The sequence below is a fragment of the Ilyonectria robusta genome (assembly GCF_021365365.1).
Source record: "Ilyonectria robusta strain PMI_751 chromosome Unknown BGZ61scaffold_9, whole genome shotgun sequence".
In the NCBI taxonomy this organism is placed as follows: Eukaryota; Fungi; Ascomycota; class Sordariomycetes; order Hypocreales; family Nectriaceae; genus Ilyonectria; species Ilyonectria robusta.
The window spans coordinates 999,118-1,020,527 of NW_025764443.1; the positions used below are offsets into that span (position 1 = coordinate 999,118).

Below are 21,410 nucleotides of genomic sequence, written 5' to 3' on the forward strand. Positions count from 1 at the left end.
CACCAGGGCCAGTACATATTAATTGCTGCAAAATGTTAGCATGTGTTCATCATACAGCTTCCAGCAGGTTACTTACTAAATTGCCAAGGGGGCGACACCATCCACTTGGTAACCCCAATTGCCGTTCTGCTCTTCCGTAAGGAGCCAGTCGTAGGGGAACTGCACCAAATTTCCCTGAACCAAGTTCAACAAATCCTCGGCGTGCTCGCGCGTAGGCATGTCCTCAATGGTAAACCCACGACGGCTGTTCTTCGTCGTGGCTCGGCGGCGGCGCTTAACCGACCCGATACCGCCAGGGGGGTTATTCGTTTCCCTTGAGGAGGGCTTCTCGAGAGTCGAGAAGGTTGTTCGTCGATCTCTATCCCTAGTGCTAAGCTGGGGCTCCAGGAACTTGCTCTGGTTGTTCTCAAAGGCAGGGAACGGAGTGTCTCCAATCGAATAAACTGGAGAGGGCGCCTCGACCAGACGCGGGTTGTTGCTGGTATGGCCGGTATCTGGCCTTGCCTGAGAAGTATTGGAGCCGTCATCATGAGCGAGCTGCTTTTCTTTCAACTCCTTCTCTCCTTCATTTGGAATGATGATTTTGATTCTCTCATCGTCATGTGTATGAATATGCAGCTTCTCAGTAAGCTTCCCTGCGACTTCGTGCTCGGCGGCCTTTGCCAAAACTTCTGGTCCTGGTGCTGCTATCCCAGCTCCAGCAGATGTCGAGCCACGATGGCTGGGTTCGGGTTTAACCTCAGAATCCTGTCGCGAACGACCCTCCATGCTTGCGCGGAATCGCTTTCCATAGTTATCATACTCTCGGTACTCAGCCCAGGTGCTCACCTCAGAGTCAGGCATGCAGCGGAAGACTCTGCGGTACAGCTTGGTATTGTTCGCTGCAACACGGTTCCAAATTTCGTCGAGGAAGTCGGTGCTAATAGGATCTCGCATGCAATCCTTGTCGATCTGAGCAGCTTGAATATCTGCTGCCATGGGATGAACAAAGCCGACCATGGGTCGCCCAGACTCGGGGTCCAAGTGCATTGGGGGGCCGCCGATATCAGTGTCATCTACCACTGGGAGTGACGGCAACTGAGCAGCTCTTGGTAGCCCCAACTGATCCGTAGTCCGTCGATCCAAAGCAGGCATAGGGGGCAGGGGCTCGTTTTGCAACTTGCTGGGGTCAGGATACTTGTTCTCCCGGGCCGGGAGTGAGGAGTTTGGTCCTCTCGGTGTCTGTAATGTTCCCTTGCCCTCGTTGCCGATACTGCTGACGAGGACCTCACGGCCGTTGATGATGACTGAATCCCGGCCAGTGTCCAAGCCAGACTTCTCGGCATTCTTCCAGCCATCGGGACCATACCCAGTCACGTCTAGGTGATGCTTTCTCTTGCCCTCGGCCATGGCGCTTGATTCGGGCTCGTCGGACGATGAAGAGGAGCTGGAGCTGGAGCTCGCGGACTCGTCCATTCGCTCGGCTGCCTCGAGATCAAGCTCGTGATTGAAGCTCGGAATGTGGTGAGGGTCGGGTCGTTTGCTGTCCTTAGATCCAGATGGATCATCTTCCTTGTAGATTTCCTCCATCTCTTGCTCGAAGTCCTGGCGGTCCATCTCCGTCTGCCTTTCTTCTTCGAGGATCTCGTCCACATCCAGTCCCAGATGCTCCCGCATCAGACGGAGGCGGAGTGTATGCGCAAAGCGGCCGACTTGATAAGGTTTCCCACCCATTGTCGACATAATCATGTCCGTGTCTCGCACAATAGCGGCACACTCGGAGTCACGGTTGCCCAACATCGATCGCTCATTGATGTTGGCCGATCCTATAAGGGCCACTCGGTCGTCCACAATGATGGTCTTCGCGTGAATGTAAAGTTGTTCCGTCACAATGATATCAGTGCTCATGATGCCCCACTGCCGCAGGGAATAGAAGCTGATGTAGTCCTCCGGTTCAATGCCAACAGCGCGAAGTCGACCAAAGATTGACTGTTCTCCTCTGCAGATGCTTCGGAACTGACACATCAGGATGAGTCGGACACTAGTGCCTTCCTGCTCATCAACTGTATTCTGGAAACCGGGCATCAAGGGGATAACGATAACGCATCGCCAGTCCTCATCATTCTCGTGAGCCCGAAGGATTCGTTCAACCAGGGCATCTCCAATGCGGTTGGTAATTTGGGTGTTATACGCCTCAGTGCTAGTGATAAAGAACTGGTTCTCAATATAGACAAAATGGTCAGAATCCTCAATCATCTTGATGTAGGCGTTCTGGATGCTGTGCTCTGTTTCCTCGATGCCAAGGGACCAGGTGGTCGCTGATCGGAGGATCTGCACCTCACAGGTACCAGTGAGACCCAGGGCCTCGAGTTCTTCCGCATTGGCATCGGGAGCGGGGAGTAGGAACGGGAGAGGGCGGGTCGGCTTTCGTCCTCGGCGCAGGTAATTCCATCGCTGTACGAAATGGCGCGTCAGATCTCGAGCTGGCTGTCCAACAACTTGCATCGAAATGTCATGCCACGGCATGCGAGGGACCTTGCTGCGGTCGTACATCTCTTCGTACGGCTCGTTGAGTCTGAAGAAATCCTGCACTCGCGGGTTCGAGTAGTCCTTGCCCGGAAACAGTTGACAGTGTTCAGCATCCTTGGGCGTCTCAGAAACCTCGAATCCAGTGGGTTTGTCGTCGGCAACGGGATGCTGAGGACAATCCCAACGGCCAAAGCAAAGATCAATACCTCCAACAAATGCAACGTCATGATCCACGACGCAAATCTTCTCGTGGTGCGCGAAGAAGAATTGGTTTTTCTTGAACTGGTTTGGCGATCTCTGGACGAAGATGTTGGGGTGGAGGTTGAGCAACGAAAACTTGGTGTACTCCGAGTCGATTGGAACCGCGGCCTCGACGTTGCGATAGACGATGACGAAAATCTTCACACCTTCTCTAGCCTTCTTCTGTAGAAGTCTATCCAGACGCCATTTCTGGCTAATGGCCGCCGGTCTTCGCATGTAGAGTTCAGGACTCAGCCACCAATCATGGATGTAAATGACATCCTTGGCCATGTTGATGGCTCTCGAAACGTTCCACATGTAGTCACGCCCATCAACGAGCCATTGGGCGAACACGCCAGTTCGCACAGGAGAGAAACTGTCAAACCGCTTCTTCTGATACCAGAGGGTTTGCTTCAACATCTCATTGATCGAGTCTTCAAACTGCCTCATGACGGACTGGTTGCGCGAGAAGAGGCGCACCTTGCGTTCGGAAGTGTGCAAGGTCAGGGTGTGATGTTTCTCTGGAGCCGCCTCGACCGTCAAGTCGATTTCCGATGCCTTCTCGCTAGAGCCAATTTGATTCATCTTATGTCGCTTAGACACAATTCTGAACTTAGAATCGACTAGGTAGACATCATAAATGTTCATGTTCTCAGGCGACTCGACACACACGATGTAGCTCCCTCGAACAAGGAACCACTTGCGACTATGCCGAGCAATCACCTTGGCAGGAGTCAAGACGCGACGGAAGTCGAGACCCTTAGATGACTGGATGTGAAGGTAACCCTCTTTGCCATGATAACTACCCTCGGCAGCAAGTCGAACGCCGAGGGCTGAAAGCTCGAGGAAGCGACAGAGTCGATTGCTATCCGCCCTGAACATGAGCCATCGGATCATCTCGGAAAGATATTTCTCCAGAATGCGGCGCTGCTTCTCCACGTAACGTTGTCTCCGTGTCGCCAGGTCTACTACTGGTCCGCCCGGGCCTTCTGGTTGTGACATCTCGCCTGGATCGGTGATTCCCGTAGATCTCCGTCTCATCCCCAAGATGCTGCGACCGCCCTTCCTCCTCGGCGTCATGGTCGGCATGTCCAGGTCGCTCATGATAGCATCAGCTGCTTCGGTAGCGGTGGCGTCGCCGGCTGTGTCCTCGCCACGGCCGCTGGCGAGCTCTTCCTCGTCACTATCGTCGCCCTTCTCACCCTTCTTGCGAGCTCCACGCAGATAGGGAAAAGCCGAGTAAGGGAACTTGGGCTGCTTTGGACGGCCACCCAGATCCAGTCGGCCCGGCATATATTTCTCATTGCCGATGGCGAACTTGTATCGCAGATGAAGATTGTAGATGTCTCTCAGAGTTCGGGACACTGTCCAGCCCATCCTGCTTGGCCCACTGCCATACTCCAGTTCGATAGTGAAAAACCAATGACGGTCTTTGTCGTCGTCAGGAGCCGGGCTACTATCAGTGATGCGTAGCTTCAGCTGCTCCATGAGAACTGGGATCCTCTTGTTCCCGTGTTCATCTCGTTGAATCATGCTAGCAAGCATTAGAACGGCAGGGGCACCGGCTCTCAGCTCAGCCATCAACTCTGCTGATTTGAAGTAGTCGAATCGATCTTCCTTCTTTTGTCGGAGAAGCTTTAGGGTGTTCTTGACTTGCTTCCATTTCTGAGCACCAAAAGTCGAGGCTCGTTCAGAGTTGAAGAATGGGCGTCGAGGAGTCATGGCATCGCCATCCGATACGCCGCCACCTCCGAATACGGTAATTCGACGCAAGTGGCCCATTCGTCGTCCTACAACGGCTGTGCTCTCGCCCTCGTCTCCCTCCTCTCCCGATTGTCGTACAGCCGGGTTCACCCAGGAGTGACCTCTCCGAAATGTCATACCTAACCGATCACGACCTTCGCCTTCAGAAACTCCATATTCGGCTCCAGTTGCGTCCGGCATGCTGGCGCGACGTCTGAGGAGCCGATCATAGGTGCCCGGCATGTCCGTCTCAAGAGGAAAACGTTTCGAAGTCGACGGGTTTGGCGCATGTGTCTTCTTAGGACGACGCATCCTTCTCTTCTTTTTCTTTTTGGACTTGTCGTTCTCTGCGCCATTGGCCTCGTCTGCCGTCTCCTCCGCATCGGCATCCGCGTTCGTGTCTTCTTCAGTCAGAGTATCCGGGATACCACGGCCTGGCCGCATACCAGTCGGTGAGTTCGTCATGGACTGCGGAGTCAAGTCGGCAGGTGTCCCTGGAGACTTTGGCGTCTGGAGGCCACTGGTAGCAGCCAAGGCCTTGAGCTTCGACATCAAAGAAGCTCCTCGGGATTTGCCAGGGGTATCGGGTTCGTCCAATGAGTCGTTGCGTGTATGGACGGCCGGAGGATCGAGGGCGTCGGGTCGAACAAATTGGACACTTCGTCTGGGCACAGCACTTCCATCTTGAGCATCCTGGTCATCACCAGCAATCCGCTCCTTCTGTGACTTTGTTGATGCCGCCGTGGACTTGGGTTTCAGTGACGGTGCAGCTGAGGTCGGCTTGGGGGCGGGGGCCTCCCTCGGGGGCTCTTTGAGTTCCATTTTCGAAGCTTGGTTGTCGGAGGAGGGGGTTACTTCGAGGTCAAGGGGAGGCAGGAAGTTGTTGGAGTTTCGCTTCGGCGGCGCCGGGGAGAGTTGGAAATCGGGGAGGGATGGTGGGACCGACTGTGGACTTCCATCCTTAGGAGGATGCAATTCCTCTTTGGTCTTTTCGGCCATGACGGCTTGTCGCAGTCAATCGCAGCGGCAAAGGGTGGTTCTTAGATTCGAGCGAGCGTGTCGGACGCAACGGCGCAAGGGAGACGGTAACTATTCAGACAAGCGGCCTCCCAAACGCAACATGCTGGAACGACAGCAAGCAAGGCAAAGGAGCTATCTTTGGGTCGAATCGGGTGAGTCGGTCGTTCAGTTGGAGCAAGGTAAAGGGGGTTGTTCGATTCGAGGTTGCAGGTGCACGTCCGTCTGCGGAGCGTTAGTTCGAGCGAGTCGTTGAGGCACTCGACGTTGAGATGCCAGGAGTATCGTCAGTGGCTGTCAACGTAACGCGTAGACCAGGGGAGCTGGAGAGGCCACAACGCCAGCGAGCTAAAAGTTTGCAGCGGGAAAGAAGCTCTGTAGATCTTCTGCGGGATGGATGATCAGTCCGCTCAGCCTCAAGAGTCAAGACGGCTGCTCGCAGTTCGCGTTCGGCAAGGATGGAATTGGATGAGAAGGTGCAGGCGCTCTACAGACGGTGAGGTGACATCCAATCTGTCGAGTACGAGACCCTGTGGACAGCTGCAGGCTGGACGCCCAGCGGTGCGCTCGGGGGTGATTAGACATTAGACTGCGGTGGGTTCCGCTTGATTGATTGCAGGGGAGGGAGCCCCTGTCCTCCAGGTCTCCAGGAGTCTAGCACGCTCTGGCCTCCACTGGAACCGCCCTGCGTCGGGGATTAGCTCGTTCTTCGAAGTTAGTGGGCCCCTTACTGCCAAGCATCGCTGAAACGCTCCCACAGAACCACACCGTTGGGGCTCTCCTGTCAATGCTAGGACTAGGTTTCTCTGACAGGCCAGCTTACACGTCAAACCCATCAATGAATATCCAATAATTCTGCCAGCAAGGCCTTGGCCCAGTAATCCATGGGCTCGGAGACGGCTTCGTCATGAAGGCGCTCGCCCTGCTTTCATTCATCCAATTACGCTTGAAAGGGCTGCGGGCCGGAGGTCGTTGGTTTAATTAGGTCCTCTGGTTCAAACACAGAGGCGTATTTCCACTGCCAAGGTTGAACAGCGTAAAGGGGGAAACACACGATTGAATATGAGTCCGTAAGAGTCCGCAGGAAGCCGAGGCCCTCGACTAATAAGTCGTGTTCAAATGCAGATCAGGGATGACTCTTTTGGCCTTGTTCCGCCCCTGCATCCTTTCGTCGGTGCTTTTGGCTTTTCTGCAACGCCCTGAGAACCTCTAACGTCTGTACCCCTAGCTTCCATCCTCAATGTGGCATCCAATACGGCGATCATGCGGTCACAAATCACCTGTAAATATCTCTCAAGGCAACGTCAAAAACAAACACCGGGTTGTCATTCATCGCATTTGTCAAGAGGCTCATCAAATAACCACAATCCAAAAGCGAGAAATGATATAGGGTAGGCGATAATCCGTCCGAGTCTGACCACATCAGTTTAATATCAGCCCACCAATGCCAGATGCAGGATTGTGCATGCATGCTGTTACTAATCTGTGAATCTATCCTCACTATCGAGGAACACGATAAACTTCCGATGGAGAAAACCAAGGTCTTGTCTACTACGCAGTGGGACTGGGCAGCAAAGCTACGGAGCACTATTTACCTAGACTGCATTCCAGCTAAAATAACCCTTGCAACTTAGAAGTACGGCGCTATGTCGAACACGAATAAGCCAATGCCAAAGCCGCTGTTTGGGCTTGTTCCACATTCGAAACGGACCCGGACTTGTTGGTCGAGACCCCTGTCCGGATGCCTCCAGCCCGTAAGCCTACCATGAGTGAGCAAGCTGTCAGCGATAACTAGCTTGGCAACCCGACCAACACGCAGTCAGATTTGAGGCCAACTTTCCCAATCGTGTTTCCACCCGCTAAAACTCTGCTTCTCTTCCTCTGTATTCATTGCTACCCAGTCGCTTGTACCTTTATTCCCAAAGACCGTGCTGCGTTCATCTCTCTGTTTTGCATGTGATATTCTATCCCGAGGTAGCTCAACGGGCAACGGGATCCAGTCGTCTCGCTCGTGGAAAATCTCAAGATGCAGTCAATGCTGGCTCTCATCGGGCTTGTCCTCGCCTATTCCATATACTCATATATTTCCAAGTTACGATATAACACAGCCGAGGCCAAAAGAAGTGGCTTACCCTACATTGTTGCCCGTGAGCCTCTCACCCGCCCGCACGACGGCACCATCGCAGACCAACTGCTAACACACTGGCTGGGTAGCATGTTCGCCTATTTTCCTACCATGGCAAATGACACACAAGTTCTGGCTCCCCATCATCAGGTCTTTCCCCAAGTCATGGTGGGAGGAATGGCTCGAGTATGTCCATGTCCCACCTCTAAGTATCGTCCACCTTGGATGTCACTGACAGCCATATCACCCTGCTAGCCCACTAATTCCGGGCTTCTCGTATCGCACCCGCCATGAGCGATTCGCTCGTCACGGAGATGTATTCATAATCGTCTCTCCGGGCATGCTTTTTGTCATGGTCTGTAATGCCGAAGCCATCCGCCAGATCACCTCACGACGAGAGCACTTCCCGAAGCTTACCGAGACTTACGAGATCCTGCGCCAGTTTGGCGACAATGTACTGACATCGGAAGGTGCTGTTTGGCGCATGCACCGCAAAGTCACGTCTGCCTCGTTCAACGAGAAGAACGCCGCCATCGTCTTCAAAGAGGCTATCCGACAAGCCCAATGCTTGTTAAAGACCTGGACAGGGCCGACAGGCGAGCGGAAAGAGACTATCAATTCTCTTGACCGCGATACCATGAGACTTGCGCTCAACATCATCGCCTACGTTGGATTCGGTCTTACCCTATTGTGGCCAGATGAGAAGTTGCCAGCAGAGGCCAATCTCAAGTTTGCCAAGTACGGGTCACTAGAGCCTGCTATTGGTCATAAACTGAGCTTTGTTGATACAATCGCAACAATGCTGGAATACATCCTCATGCTACTACTAGTACCCCGATGGGTGTTAAGTAAGTCGCTTTTAACAGTTTGGCTTCATCAAAATGTTCGCTGACCAATGTCTCAGGACTCGTACCATCCAAGAAGGCTCAGCTTGCAGCAGACTCCCACGAAGACTGGACCAAATATATGCGGGAGCTCCTCGACGAGAAGATTGAGGAGGCCGGACGTGGAGATCGTGTAGAGGGGATGGACTTGATGGGGCAGTTGGTGAGATCGAGTTACGGAGCTGGACAGAAGACCGGCGAGGCCGTCCCCAAAGAGGGGACCCTTTCACGAGAAGACATCCTCGGAAACGCATTCATCATGCTCGTCGCAGGACACGAAACCACGGCCAATGCTATGCACTTCATCCTAATTGAACTGGCGACCAACCCGGCCTCTCAGCGGAGACTCCACAAGGACATTGATGAGATATTTGGAGACGCAGACCCAAGCTCATGGGACTACGAGAGCTTGATCAACCCGATGATGGCCAGCATGCTAGGGGCATGCCTGAATGAGACACTGCGGATGATGCCTGCAGTTGTGGAAATACCCAAAAAGGTAACGCCTGACCAGGACCAGGTCATTACCGTGGATGGGCAGAAATACGTCATGCCCAGGCGCACCATGATATCCTTAGTTGCCGTATCTGTCCATCGAAACCCACGATATTGGCCAGCACGGCCAAGCAAGATCCACACAGACAGGGACGACATCAACGACTGGGTACCGGAGCGTTGGTTCCGTAACAGTCAAGATGCCACCAAGTCGCCAGAGAAGGAAGATGACAGCGCGGAGATGGAAGACTTTGGCGGGGATGGGGGGCCAGTGACAAGCGCCCAGCTCTTCCGACCGGAGAGGGGATCCTACATTCCATTCAGTGACGGCCCGCGGTCCTGCCTGGGGCGACGGATTGCGCAAGTCGAGATCATTGTGGCGCTGGCGGTGCTGTTCCGAAGCCACAGCCTGGAACTCGCGGTAGATGAATGGTCGAGTGACGACGAGATTAGCAGCATGACCCGAGAGGAGAAAGCGAGCGTGTACAAGATGGCACAGAACAGCAGTCGGGCGAAGATGGGAAGAGCTATGTCGGTGTTGACGCTGAAGTTAGATGGGGAGCATGTTCCGGTGAGACTGGTCAGGAGGGGTGAAGAGAGGTTTATCAATTGGGTGGAGGAGTGATGGCCGCGCAAAATGGTGACCTGAGAGACGGCATAGAGTCGGTGTGTACGGCAAGATGTAGACTTGGAGTTCTGATTGGACTAGAGGAAATGTTAGTCAAATGACGATGATGGGCTATTTGACCATGATGTGTCTTAGATGTTGACAGAAATGAGCCAGAGAACAGTGCGAGCTTATTGGACACTGGGAAGTCAGAAATGTAAACAAGAGAATGGACATAATGCATCGCATGGATTGATGATCGCGTTGTTTGAAAGCTGTGGTGGATACCCTGGAGCACATACATGTACGTGGAGCTGGTGTGAGCTTGAGAAGCCCACCACCCTTCTGCTGCGTATTGAATAGACCGGAGTGAGTGCCAGTGACGCATTCCCTCTTCAATCGTGGAGTACGACTTGGCTACTTATAGATTTCCGCATTTATTCTCAACAAGTGACCTGGGCATGATGGCATGGGCTACATGAAGCATGAAGGGGAAGTGGGATGGAGGGGAAGCTTGAAGGAGGGGGTTTGTTTACATTGGAGATTGGAGCCCTCTCCCCGCAAGTTCATTGGTACCAGCCAGCTCAGCGCATCATAGCGCAGATCGTAAGTACCACTGCAATTAGCGGCGGCGGCTCCAGATTTCTAGGGACCTTCCACCCCCAAGGCCGCTGGAGCTCCAGTGGACCCCGCCTGCTTCGCCTTGTTAGGTACCCCTGTCGTCCACCACAACACGTCCGCTCTCCCCCAAAAGCGTAACCTAAGCCCAAAGGAAAAAAAAACATAAACAACGCCGCGGCCGCCTACGCGGAACACGGGCCTCTCCCTCCCGCGCCATCACCCACGCAACCACCGACACCACCAAGACCTCATCATCGTCATCAACCAGCATCGCCCCATCGCCGCCCGGCCGCTCCAAAAAGACGCCCACATCATCGCTGTCTCGCTGCGTCAATTGACGCCCTTTTCTCACATCGTTTGCATCGCCTGCTTCCTGCGACCCTAGCTACAACCCCGCCACTATGTCTTCCTCCAACAGCTGGCTGCGCGCCCAGCGCAAGACCGAGCTTATCGAGCTCGCCGAGAACGTCGGCCTGCAAAAGTACGTTGCCTTTTGCCCAACCTGCTCCTTTGTTGGGTCCTGTGCGCGCAATGGCCCGCACAGAAGCGATTAGAAGCGCCTTTGCTGGAGTTGCTGTGTTTGCTTTGCGCCGCGCGCTTCCTATGTCGCCATGTTAGATATGCCATCTAAGCGACTTGCGACGCGCCGGCGCCACCACCTGCGCTTCGGCCCTGACGCCCATCACTCTTGTTCGATAGAAAGAGCTCGCGCTGACTTGTATGCTTTAGCTACGAGAGCTTCAAGAAGCTCGAGCTCGAGGTCGCACTCGATTCCTTCCTCGCCGAGAATCAGTCGCGCTTCGCCGCGAACCCAGACCTGACAGGCTACTTCAACAGCCGCTCCAAGGCCTTGGGCTCCCCCGTTAAGAGGGAGACGCGCAAAGACGACGAGGACAAGGGCCTGAAGGTCGCCCGCCGAAGACCTAGCAAGTTGTCTGAAGAGATCACGCCTGAGTGAGTTGCCTGGACCCCTCGTTTCTCGCGCATCCCCACGCGTTGTGCACAATACGCGTGAAGCGCAGAGAGACCCTGTCTTCAAGAGCACCCCAAGCTGACGAGAGTTCCTATGCGCAAACAGGAGCGATGAGCCTCGTGCATCTACTACTGCCCTCATCCAAACGCCTGGTCGCAGCCTCTCCCAGGTCGCCGCGCGCATTCCTCTACCCGCTACGCCCGCCGACGTGGCTCTGGCCGTCGACCGTTCGACCCAGGTCGTGCGCGAGCGCGTTTCCTCCATGTATCAGGAGAGCGGCATCACTGAGGTCAGCAACGCGACGCGCGAGACCCTCAGCACCGTCACCAGCATCCTCTTCTGTGTTGCCGCCTTCGAGCTGTGGAACGTTCGTCGCGAGATCCTCTCCAACACGTTTGCCTTCACCATCCCGGCCATTAGCTTCATCGGTTCTCCCGATTACCCTGTTTACGTTCCTGACATGTTCCTGCTTCTCACATCAGGCTTCTGGTCTCCGGCTCTGACCTGGGCCTTGACCAGTGGTGTCATTCCCTGCTTCGTTGGCTACTTCTTCAACTTGAGCGCCAACAGCGCCCCTTCCAACCGTCGCCGCTCTAGCAGCCACAACGCCGAGTATGTCGTTGACCCCTTGACTTTCAGCATCGTCAAGGCTCTCGTGTCGTACGTCGTCTACGCTCAGGGCGTTAACTTTGGTGGTCTGTTGTCCGAGAGCTCCATCTTGCGTTTAAACGAAGCTGTCTACGGCGGCTACAAGGGTATGCTGGTCGGCACTGCCATCACTGGTCTAGTCAGCATCTACGATGCTGTGCTGAGGAAATGAGCCCTCTACGTCGTGGTCACTGGGAAAGCATCCTTGAAACCCCTTTCCTCATCCCGCGTTAGCAGGATGCTACCTCCATCAACAACTACCTTGCCACGAACCTCACATGACTACACGCACCAAAACCGCTTAATCACCTACTCTCTACCCAACTCGCATTCTTCGAATTATCCTTCTGGGGGCGTTGACGGCGTCGTGAGGCTTTTGATACCTAGGGAGGTTTTTGCTCTTCACCACCGTGTTGTTTCAGCCTTCAGTCTAGTCTTGGTTTACTTTCGTTGTATGCGGAGTCGCGTGTTTGAGCGGTGGTGACTCGTGGGTTTGATACTCTCGTTGACATTGCTTGTCTACCTGCTTCACATAGCGAAGTATGCTTTCCCATGACGCTCTGAAAATGAGCAACTCGGAGAACAAACTTGACTGGGGAAATGGCTGGGTGGATTCCTTGGTTATGAGACGATTTTGATGTCCCCGTTGCGTTTTTGTTGGTTACTTTTTCGTGTTCTTTTTATCGGGACCCGGGGACGAATATATAGTCCCAACCCAGGTCGATTGGATCGGGGTAACATGGGATAGGCGCCTTGAATGAGTGAACGAAGGATGGATGGATGGGACTGGAGGATCGGTGGGCGGATGGCTGGGTTCGTATATTGGAAATGAATTTATCGCGTTTGTGCTTTCTGTGTTAAAAAATGCTGTTGTTGTGCGTTGATACTGTCCGTTGCGACGTCTCTTGATGGGACACTTGAGATGCAATAGAGACTGCTTATAAGTTAGCTAACCCAAAAGTATTCACCCTAGCTCGTATTAGGACGGTATTATACCTTGGCCCTAGCTGTATCTGCAACTCTTAGGACTCATTCATTTCAAAGACTGATAGATAAGCTATTGCGAACCGGCCCTATGGCACCAATGCTCCAACTTGGCCTAATACCCTTTCCATCTTAAGTCGTTATCGCCAGCCTCTCTATCAACCCAGCCTCTCGCTTCCACACCAGCACGCCATCAGCCTAACGAGAACCCCCCCACCGCTCTTTCGCGCCCCCAGCTTCGTTCCCCCCAATCTGGCCCATTCCCCACGCATGCAGCAGCCTTGCGGCGGTGTTCGCTCGGATCCCGGCGAGATCTCAAACGCTAGATAAGGGCGTTGGCGGCTACCGCGGGCCGCGACCCAAGTCCGGACAACGACCGACGTCATTGAAGAGTTTTCCCGCGACATCGTCGAGCTCGGTTGCGGCGCTTTCGCTACAATGGTGTTTTCGCGTATCCAAGCGGATTGTAAACTCACCGGAAGCGGCAACGGCGGTACCGGCCAATTCCCCACTTCACCTCGGCGTTGCATTGAACACCCCGTCCGAAAACCTGGCCTTTCTCGAGACTCCACCGACGAGGCCACGCAAGCAAGATTCGCAGCCAAAATCCACATCACCTCACAAACCGAGGCTCACGACCCATGGCCTCCCGGATATTGCATTTCGGATGTCGCCTCTCATCTGACGCTCCTGGCCTCATTGAAGAGCCTGCTCTACATAGCACGTAAGGCGACGAGGGTCATCTTTCGAAGCTGTTTGAATTCCACACCTACTTACGACCTATTCTAATACTAGATCGAATCTATACAAGCGCACCGTGTTCACATTTGTCTTCCCAAAATCCCCCCCAGCCCAAAACGCCCCGTAGCATGGGCGGAGAATCCTTTCCGCCCCTGGTCCCGGATGCCTCGTACCCAGAAACAGCATGCCACACAGATAAAAGACAACAGAATCGAAGTTTGGCAAATGAAGAAAAAGAAATAAAAGGGAGGTGTTAAAAACCGCAGACGTCCTGCTTCCCTGCTGAGGGTTGGATTAAGATGGTGTCCCGACCTCTTGGCGAATGTACCCAAACTTGAGAAGGAAAATAAGGTTAAAAAGTAATAAACGGTCTAGGTAGGTCGGGGTCGAGCTCGCTGGTCTGCGACGGAAGCAATCGGCGGGTGAATGAATTGGAATGGATGCAGATGCGCGTCGAGTCCCTCATAGCGGTTGAATGTGTTGCGTGGTTCGGTGGTCGTTGGGTATATTTGTACAGATGCCCCCCTGTGAGATGCATATGTGCGTGAGGTGATTGTTGTCGTGTTCGAGATGATTTGCCTTGATCATATCGGCGAGACGGAGAATAGCATTTACGGCTTCTCGGAAGGATGCTCAAACTTGATGGGATGAACCAGCACTCCACGCATACAAAGTCGGCCGCTGCTTGTCGTGTCCAGCTCCTCCGTCTTACCACCTCGCTCGCGGCCCTCATTGGCACGACCACCGCCCCTGCCACGTCCATCCATTTGCGCATAACCCAACCACCGGCGCCATAGGAGACCGGCGAACTCGCTGTTGAAGTACCAGCTGGTTCCCTTGTGGTTGTGCTCGTTGAGCTGGTCGAAGGGGCTGCCGGGTCCTGACGTCGAGTGATCGCGACCGGCGTTGAAGGCCGCGTCGATCTCGCTGAAGGGATACCAGGCACGGTCGAGGAACACGGGGTGGGGAGCGAAGACACCCTTCATTCCGTGGTGCAGAGCGACGGTGGGAGGGAACATTTCTGAGAACGCAGTGTGGTGGAATCGCCAAACCTCCTCGTGCATGGCCATGAGTAGACGACGGCTCAGACGTGAGGCAGTGATAATGGCGCAGCGGCGGGGAGGAGGAGTCTTGTAGCCTGTTGCGTCGTCGGAGAAAACCCAACCAGACTGCTCGGTGTCGAAGAGTGGGTTGAGAGTGATGATGTCGGCTTCCTCGCCAACACCACACTTAGATCGGTCGGCGTCCACACCACACGAGGCGGGCATCATAGTCTGGCCCCACTCATCGTGTCGCAGCTGTGCCTTGCCCTCGAATGACAGGGGACCAAAGATGGGGGCGCGGCCAGAGGCAATTGTGTCCTTCTGGACCGTGTCCGTAAAGTTCTCCCAAGAACCATGGAACGCCGGGATGTAGTAACGCGCACTGCGCTCCCAGAGAAGGGTTCGGGGCTGCTTAGCGGCCCACTTGCCCAGGCGATCGAAGAACTCGTAGTAGCTGCCAAGATAACGCATGTCCATCTCCCAATTCCAGAAGTGCGCGTACTCGGGATGCTGCAGGGCGAAAACCTGGAGGGGGAAATGGGCGCTGCGGTAGATGCCATGGATGTCGGCACCACTAGGGTTCTCGATGGTCTCTCCGAATCGTCCGGGATACATCAACCTCATTTGAGGTTCGCTCCAGAGCGAAACCAAGCCACGGAACTCGGCGGGAACATTGTCGTTGATGATTCGCTGCACTGTCCACTTGTCGGACCAGATGGGCTCGTCGATGTTGCGGACCTGCATCAGAAAGTGGACCTGGTACTCACCACCGGATTTCAGAGAGAGCTCGTTGATCAGGGCACGGAAGTTGAGAACAGCCAGTTCTGTCCACTTGAAGCCGGTGTAGGTACGGATGACAACGGCGATCCGGCCCTTCTTACCGTTGTTTTGCAGCTCACCGGTCGAGGCGTCGACTTGAGGGAAGCGGTGGATGTTTGCTTGGTAACAAGCGTCCTGGGCCTCAGCCCAGTTCACCTCAGTATAATCGATCTTGCCAGTCTCAGCCCACACCGTCTCGCTTCCGACACTCTCGGTATCGAGACCTGTGTCCAATCCACCGTGGGCCCTGCTGTAGCCCAGGCCATAGGGACCGTAGCGACTAAATCGGTCGAAGCAAATATCATCCCTGATGCCCAATAGCTTGAAAGAACCCATGCCGGGGTCGGGCATGTGCTGAGGAACACCGTTGTAGGCGTACAGATCCGGAGCTGGGACAGTCTTCTTGGCATCGAGATAACAGGTCTTGACATCGCTGTCATGATTGTAGGGGCTGTAGCGCTGTGGCTTAGGTACATGATCACTCATGGCAGGCGAGGGAAGAGGAGCCTTGTCGGTGGTGTTGGGGTATTCGGGCTGGAGGTTGACCTTGCTGACTATGGTTCGGAGACCATGGAAGTATCCATCAAGGCTGGGCAGGAGGTTAGCGAGGTTTCAACCAAGTGTCAAGATTTTCGGGGCCACAAACTGAGGGAACTTGAGCCAGGGCATTTTCTGGAGTTGCTCAAGACGCTCCTTCTTCTCATCGTCGGTAACGTACTCGTCCTCGGGGACAGTCTCGAGCTTTCCATCACCGTCCATATCGCCAGTGAGCATGACAACGGTCTCGCCATTGGAATTCACGACCGTCGCGGTCGCGATGGGAGCCTGTGTCCTGGAGCCCTTGGACAGGTAGCCACCGACATTGTATCCAGAGTTTCTCGACTTGACGAAGACGAGGGTTACAAGGAAGCCAGCGGCGAGGAGCCAAGTCAGTACTCTGCGATAGTGGCAATGGCCGAGCAGAGAGCGCATGCGAAGTCGGGGCTTCTTCGTCTTTTCCGACATGATTGAATATGGCAACAACGGGTCGATTTTCCGGCCGATGGGAACACGCGAGTTTGAATTGCGGGCGGCCATGGTGACTGACTGGCGCCGCTGCATCCTAGATGGGGCAGGCCGTTGAGAGCAGAGGTTGTTCCTGTCGGATTGTACAAGATCCCGCGTTTGTTGTGTGTGGGTTGATGTACGATGGTTTTCTTTTTTCCAAGTGAAAATGAACCTAGGTGGACAGAGCGAGTGTCGTTTGGGGGCCGGCCGTCATCGAGGAATTATGTCGAGGCGTAGGTGAACGGAGTGGCGGATTCAACCGAAAGCAAATCAAAGTAACGACTGGCAGTCGTCGAGACAACCTGGAAAGGGAACCGACGAAAGAGGAACCGGCGTGAGGCGGAACGGGAGGTTAACGCTGCTACCTTGTCATCCGACGTAGGTAGAGGGAGCTGGTGAGAGATGACGCGACGCAACGCAAATGCAGGACAAGGCGAAGCAAAGAAGCAGCGCGATGCCGGTCGAGTTCAGAGGACGGCTGCGGAGGAGGTTGAACAGACCGAAGAGCGAAAGTGCGTGGACGGGGGGTGAAAAGGAGGGGAGGGGAAAAGAAGAGGGCGACCAAGAGGATGGGAGGGAAAAAAAAGAGAGGCGAGGCCAGGAGAGGCGAGGAGCAGGGGAATAGGGACACGGGACAAGGGATTGGTATCCCGGGGGGGGGCAGGGACCTGGCAGTGGGCGATAGGGGGATGTGCCCCGCTACGGGGTCCGCTCAACGGGGGGAGTATGTACTGTAGGGGAGTACCTAGGGGGGAGGGTAGGGGGGGTTCCAGAACCGGTACGATTAGGGGGGTGCTGTACGGTGTCGGGGCGACCAGGACGGTATTCGTACTGTACTCTACCAGCCTGCAGAGCGCGCAGCAGCGTCCGCGTTCGCCCAAAGCCACTTCGGCGCCGACGCTGGGAGGGAACCTACCACAGGCGTGCGGCTGCTGAGAGTGCAGCGCAGTGCCTCTCCCGGGCTGGCAGGATGGCTGGGATAGGCTGGACTGGGACGGGGAGCGAAGCGGGCTTGAGGCCGGGCGTGTTTATCGTTGGAACTTTGGTGTTACTACGGAGTACGTAGTACATACAAGTACGTTGACGATTACCTTTGGTTGTCGAGGCATCGGGCATTTGACTCCCTGGAAGAGAGTTCCGTCCGCTGCTGTTTGGCGGCCGGGACCAGCCCAGGGCGACCAACGTCGAAGGCATGCACCCAACGCACTGTGGTACGCACGTACGTACGAGCCCTGTGTTGCTGCGAGGCGCGCTGGGGACAAGACGGCCCTCGCTCGCTCGCCCACGCGTCAGGACAGTGGCCAAATGGGCCAAACACGACACGGCAGCAAGTCAAAGCCACCCCAGACGAGCAAATAGTGGAGGCTGGATAGGGCGTTGGCGCCCCAAACCCGCCCCCCCTGAGCCGCCAATCCGCCATCGTTCCCTCATTCCCTCGTTCCTCGAGATGCCCTGGCGGCCACACTGGCGACGGCCGATGGGACGGCGCCGCCGCGTGGGGCCGGCCAGGGCCAATCACGATGGCTCCACCGGGCGTTCTGGTGCTGGACGGTGGACTGTGGCATGTATGAAGTATCAATACGGCACTGTGCCAGGGGCGAGCGGCGGCCAACGAGCGACGACGAGTCTGAGTGCCTGGGACGCCTGGGACTGCTCGCATTGCTAGGATTCGCTGGGATGACTGGCCCAGGCGACAAGGGTCAACGCCTAACGAGGCAATTGGGGATACCAACCTAGTCCCTAGTCCATGCTGATCTGACATGCTGTAGCCGTCTAACTTTGTGGCTTCCGGCGCCTGTGGTCTTGCTGCTGGCAGCTGGCTCATCTATCGGGTTTCTGACTGGCAGTCGGGTAATCAATAGTCCTCGCAGCGGCTGGCCGAGCCTTGCAGGCCCTCTCTTGCGCCATATCCCAGCCGCATCCCTGGCGAAAAGGCGCGCCCGCCGGGGGGGACCCGTGGGCCCGTGGACCCAGGGCTGGGGTTCCTCCCACTCGCCAGGCTTCTGGGCCAGAGAGGCGGCTCCATTGAGCGTCGTCGCTCTCTCACTGCGGAACTGGACGCTTGCGTGTCCTGATCGGCGTATTACATGTATGGAGTAGAAGATCAGGAGCCGAGTGTAGCAGCTTCGCACACCCACAAGCCAGTGAGAGTGCCGTTGGGGGCGCTCGCCACTTTCAGCTCTTTAGCGGCGGGGGGCGAACCCTCTGGGGCTGCGGTACGAGCGTGGTGCAGTTATGGTGCAGTGCGAGCATGTCCTGTATTCCCAAGAAATCGATGTACTCGGCTGGTCAACGTACTAGATTGTGCCTACATGCTAACGTCAACTTGGGATGGAAGCACGCCCTGCAACACAGTCAAGCCGACGTTGGGGGTGGACGAATGAACTCTCGGCGCGACCCTCCCCTTCTGCGTTCCCTTGGATGCTTCCCTCGACGTTCCCTTGGCCTGGAGACACCCCCTTTGGACGCGGCCAGCCCCTTGCCCGCACCCCTCCCTTTGCCCAGTCAATAATGATGAGAGGCGGAGGCTTTGGGCGGAGGACCACCAGGAAGCCACCTCCACCGCGCATCATCAGCCCGGGGGACCTGCTCGGCATGGAGACAGAGGGTCGTCCCCCGCCACGCGTCCACCGTCTCACATTGCTTCCAGCAGCCTGTCCTGTGACGCGGATGTTGCTGGTCTCTGGTGCCGGCGCTGGGCATTGATGTTGGCGTTCTTGGTGATGCTTCCCGCTGCGTGGTCGGTCTCAACTCCTGCAGCACACTTGCTGACAAGCAATTTCGGGTCTGCGATAATATCCTCACCGAAGGCCACCACCCCCTGGTTCTCACCGTTGATCAAAAGAATTATCTATTGGCAAAGGGACGAAGCCTACTGCCCTTTCCCGTCTAGTCTCAGCCGTTGGCTCTAATCCAACTACCGGCCCTCTTTCCTAGGCTGGTTGCCCATCCCAATCGCTTCGTGTTTTCCCACCCTAGTCTTCAGCCCCGACCTGATTCTCCAAGTAGAGCAGTCTCAGTCACACTGTGGCTGGTGCTAGCTCGTAAGGTATCCCGCCAACAGTCCTCCTCGTCTTCTTCAACCCGCCGCCCCAGACGGCTTTCGTAGGAGTATGAGCTGCAAGGCGAGAGACAGACCCACGAGCTTGACATTAATAAACATCACGTTGCTCGTCGTCGACAGCAGATGGAACTCGGTGGAGCGAGATTGCCAAGGGGTCCGCTCTGTCGCTGACACGAACTAGACAGGGGGGAAGGGTGTGCCAGGCTGCGGGCCCATGCGGAATCGCCAGACTGGCGCTGATTGAACGCTGCAGGCTCGTCAACTCATCACTGTGGTAAATCACGACCGACATTTGTCGTCTAGAATACGATACCTGATGCAACCTCAGAATCAGTTATCTTGCTTGTTTGGGACAAACGGGACCTAATCGTCGACCACCAGCGTCTCCAATCGGCCGCCAACCCTAAGCGGCGATTGTCCTTTCTGGCCTTCTCTCGTCTAGCTGCGGGAATCCCAGTCCCGAACGCCTGCCGTCCCGTGTCTTGCTGCTGGTGTAACTCGACCCAGTCTATCCTTGCTGCTCGAGATGTCTTCGTCATCCTCTTCGTGGCTCTCAATACTCCCAGCAGAAGAGGCTTGCCGTTGTCGTGCCCGCCCCCGTCGTAGGAGGCTCCCACCGGGCTTCAACAGATGAGCCGCCGGTGCCCCGGCCGTCTCGCTGATCTTCTGCTGGCCTTTGCTGGCTCTTAGACTCCCGCACCGGCCCTTCCGATGGGGCTTCATTTCCTGACCGATCGTCTTCCCTTGGCGTCCGCCGGGATCCCAGCTCAAAGGCAGAGCTAGACGGACATGTGGGCGCCCACCAACCTGGGTTCTTAATCTCCATGTTGGGGACAGCTCCAGCGTCATTTTGATAGAGCGGGTCCCGCGGCAACGCCAATGCCCGTTTCCACCATTCATCACCCACTTGGTTCTAGCCCTGTACCCTTTTCTTCCCAGAGTGCATCCCTCCCTGGCCAGGAATCTTCATCTCATTCCCTCAAGATTCCCGGCATGGACTCTCCCGATCCCACTCCAATCCCACTCCATGTGGCCCATCCCAGGCCCATCCTAGACCTATCCTAGGCCCATCCCACGCGAGCCATCCTATCCCGTTGCGTGCGCTCTGCACCTTAGCTCGTCTTACTGTGCGTAGTACCTAACTACATCGCAGCAGTCTACATCACACAGAGGAGCGAGTTCCAGGAACCGGCTGAGAGACGCAGCCTCAATGTTTCTTCGGGCGTCGGCAGCGCGGCGACGGTAACCCATGACTAGGCACCGTATCACCCATCGCCCATCGCGCAACCTGTCATGTTTCGATGGCGGTGGCGAGGCGACTTTGGTCCCGTCGGCCACGTCTTTATTTAGCAGCATATCGGCACAGTCATCGCCGACTCTCCACCCGCCGCCCACTTCTCGCTCGTACTTCTCGCTCGTGTCCGTGGCCCAGCAGCCCAAGCGCCAAATAACATGCCCCGTCATTGGTCTGACCAGCCACGGCCCGCGAGGCTCTGCACGCCATAAACCTCGTCTGAGGTCAGAGTCAGACCCGAGGCTGGTGACGCCTGTCATCTGAAGCCCCAGCGATCAGTGATCAGTGTGATCAGTGCTCAAACGCTGAGAGGTTTCGCCTTCCCCGTCTCGCATACAGTACACAGTACATTTTTGCCATCGACCCAGAGTTCTAATAATAAGGGACCCATCATCCTCGTACGTGACATGGCCCTAACCTAAAACGGGACATGTTTAATGCCCGACAGCTGATGACGGACGTCACTCGTTGGTTGGTATGATCTAGACTCTCACATGTCGAAACAGCGATGCCCTCAACACAAATTGATGCGACACATGCACGAAACAGAAAAGGGA

The 21,410-nt window shown here is 55.6% G+C and overlaps 6 protein-coding genes across 6 annotated transcripts; 3 read left to right on the forward strand and 3 right to left on the reverse strand.

The window, feature by feature from the left end:
- Window positions 1-18: 18 nt before the first annotated feature.
- BGZ61DRAFT_477780 (uncharacterized protein) lies at window positions 19-5,490 on the reverse strand (the record flags this gene model as incomplete). Its single annotated transcript, XM_046248942.1, has 2 exons — window positions 19-25; window positions 77-5,490. The coding sequence occupies 2 exons, from the start codon at window positions 5,488-5,490 to the stop codon at window positions 19-21; spliced, it is 5,421 nt and encodes a 1,806-aa protein (XP_046104842.1).
- A 1,712-nt stretch (window positions 5,491-7,202) lies between these two features.
- BGZ61DRAFT_389982 (cytochrome P450) lies at window positions 7,203-9,861 on the forward strand. The gene is made up of 4 exons (XM_046242806.1): window positions 7,203-7,655; window positions 7,723-7,819; window positions 7,889-8,481; window positions 8,538-9,861. Exons 1-4 carry the CDS (start codon window positions 7,535-7,537, stop codon window positions 9,635-9,637), a joined length of 1,911 nt encoding a protein of 636 aa, XP_046104843.1. The 5' UTR covers window positions 7,203-7,534; the 3' UTR covers window positions 9,638-9,861.
- A 780-nt stretch (window positions 9,862-10,641) lies between these two features.
- BGZ61DRAFT_351043 (uncharacterized protein) lies at window positions 10,642-12,033 on the forward strand (the record flags this gene model as incomplete). The annotated part of the gene is made up of 3 exons (XM_046240298.1): window positions 10,642-10,721; window positions 10,970-11,194; window positions 11,319-12,033. The coding sequence occupies 3 exons, from the start codon at window positions 10,642-10,644 to the stop codon at window positions 12,031-12,033; spliced, it is 1,020 nt and encodes a 339-aa protein (XP_046104844.1).
- Window positions 12,034-13,091: 1,058 nt separating this feature from the next.
- On the forward strand, window positions 13,092-14,020 carry BGZ61DRAFT_237723 (uncharacterized protein). The gene is made up of 2 exons (XM_046238304.1): window positions 13,092-13,569; window positions 13,641-14,020. Exons 1-2 carry the CDS (start codon window positions 13,284-13,286, stop codon window positions 13,841-13,843), a joined length of 489 nt encoding a protein of 162 aa, XP_046104845.1. The 5' UTR covers window positions 13,092-13,283; the 3' UTR covers window positions 13,844-14,020.
- A 177-nt stretch (window positions 14,021-14,197) lies between these two features.
- BGZ61DRAFT_493781 (uncharacterized protein) lies at window positions 14,198-16,525 on the reverse strand (the record flags this gene model as incomplete). Its single annotated transcript, XM_046250692.1, has 2 exons — window positions 14,198-16,037; window positions 16,095-16,525. The coding sequence occupies 2 exons, from the start codon at window positions 16,523-16,525 to the stop codon at window positions 14,198-14,200; spliced, it is 2,271 nt and encodes a 756-aa protein (XP_046104846.1).
- Window positions 16,526-19,823: 3,298 nt separating this feature from the next.
- Window positions 19,824-20,540, reverse strand: BGZ61DRAFT_237761 (uncharacterized protein). The gene has a single exon (XM_046238305.1). It carries the CDS (start codon window positions 20,457-20,459, stop codon window positions 19,998-20,000), a length of 462 nt encoding a protein of 153 aa, XP_046104847.1. The 5' UTR covers window positions 20,460-20,540; the 3' UTR covers window positions 19,824-19,997.
- Window positions 20,541-21,410: the final 870 nt, after the last annotated feature.

Bases quoted from the DNA above. Each gene is read 5' to 3' on its own strand.
- BGZ61DRAFT_237723 (XM_046238304.1), top strand. From the start codon at position 13,284: ATGGTGTTTTCGCGTATCCAAGCGGATTGTAAACTCACCGGAAGCGGC. The intron at 13,570-13,640 runs GTAAGGCGACGA...TTCTAATACTAG, and splicing joins GAGCCTGCTCTACATAGCAC to ATCGAATCTATACAAGCGCA.
- BGZ61DRAFT_237761 (XM_046238305.1), bottom strand. From the start codon at position 20,459: ATGAATGGTGGAAACGGGCATTGGCGTTGCCGCGGGACCCGCTCTATC.
- BGZ61DRAFT_389982 (XM_046242806.1), top strand. From the start codon at position 7,535: ATGCAGTCAATGCTGGCTCTCATCGGGCTTGTCCTCGCCTATTCCATA. The intron at 7,820-7,888 runs GTATGTCCATGT...TCACCCTGCTAG, and splicing joins TGGTGGGAGGAATGGCTCGA to CCCACTAATTCCGGGCTTCT. The intron at 8,482-8,537 runs GTAAGTCGCTTT...CCAATGTCTCAG, and splicing joins AGTACCCCGATGGGTGTTAA to GACTCGTACCATCCAAGAAG.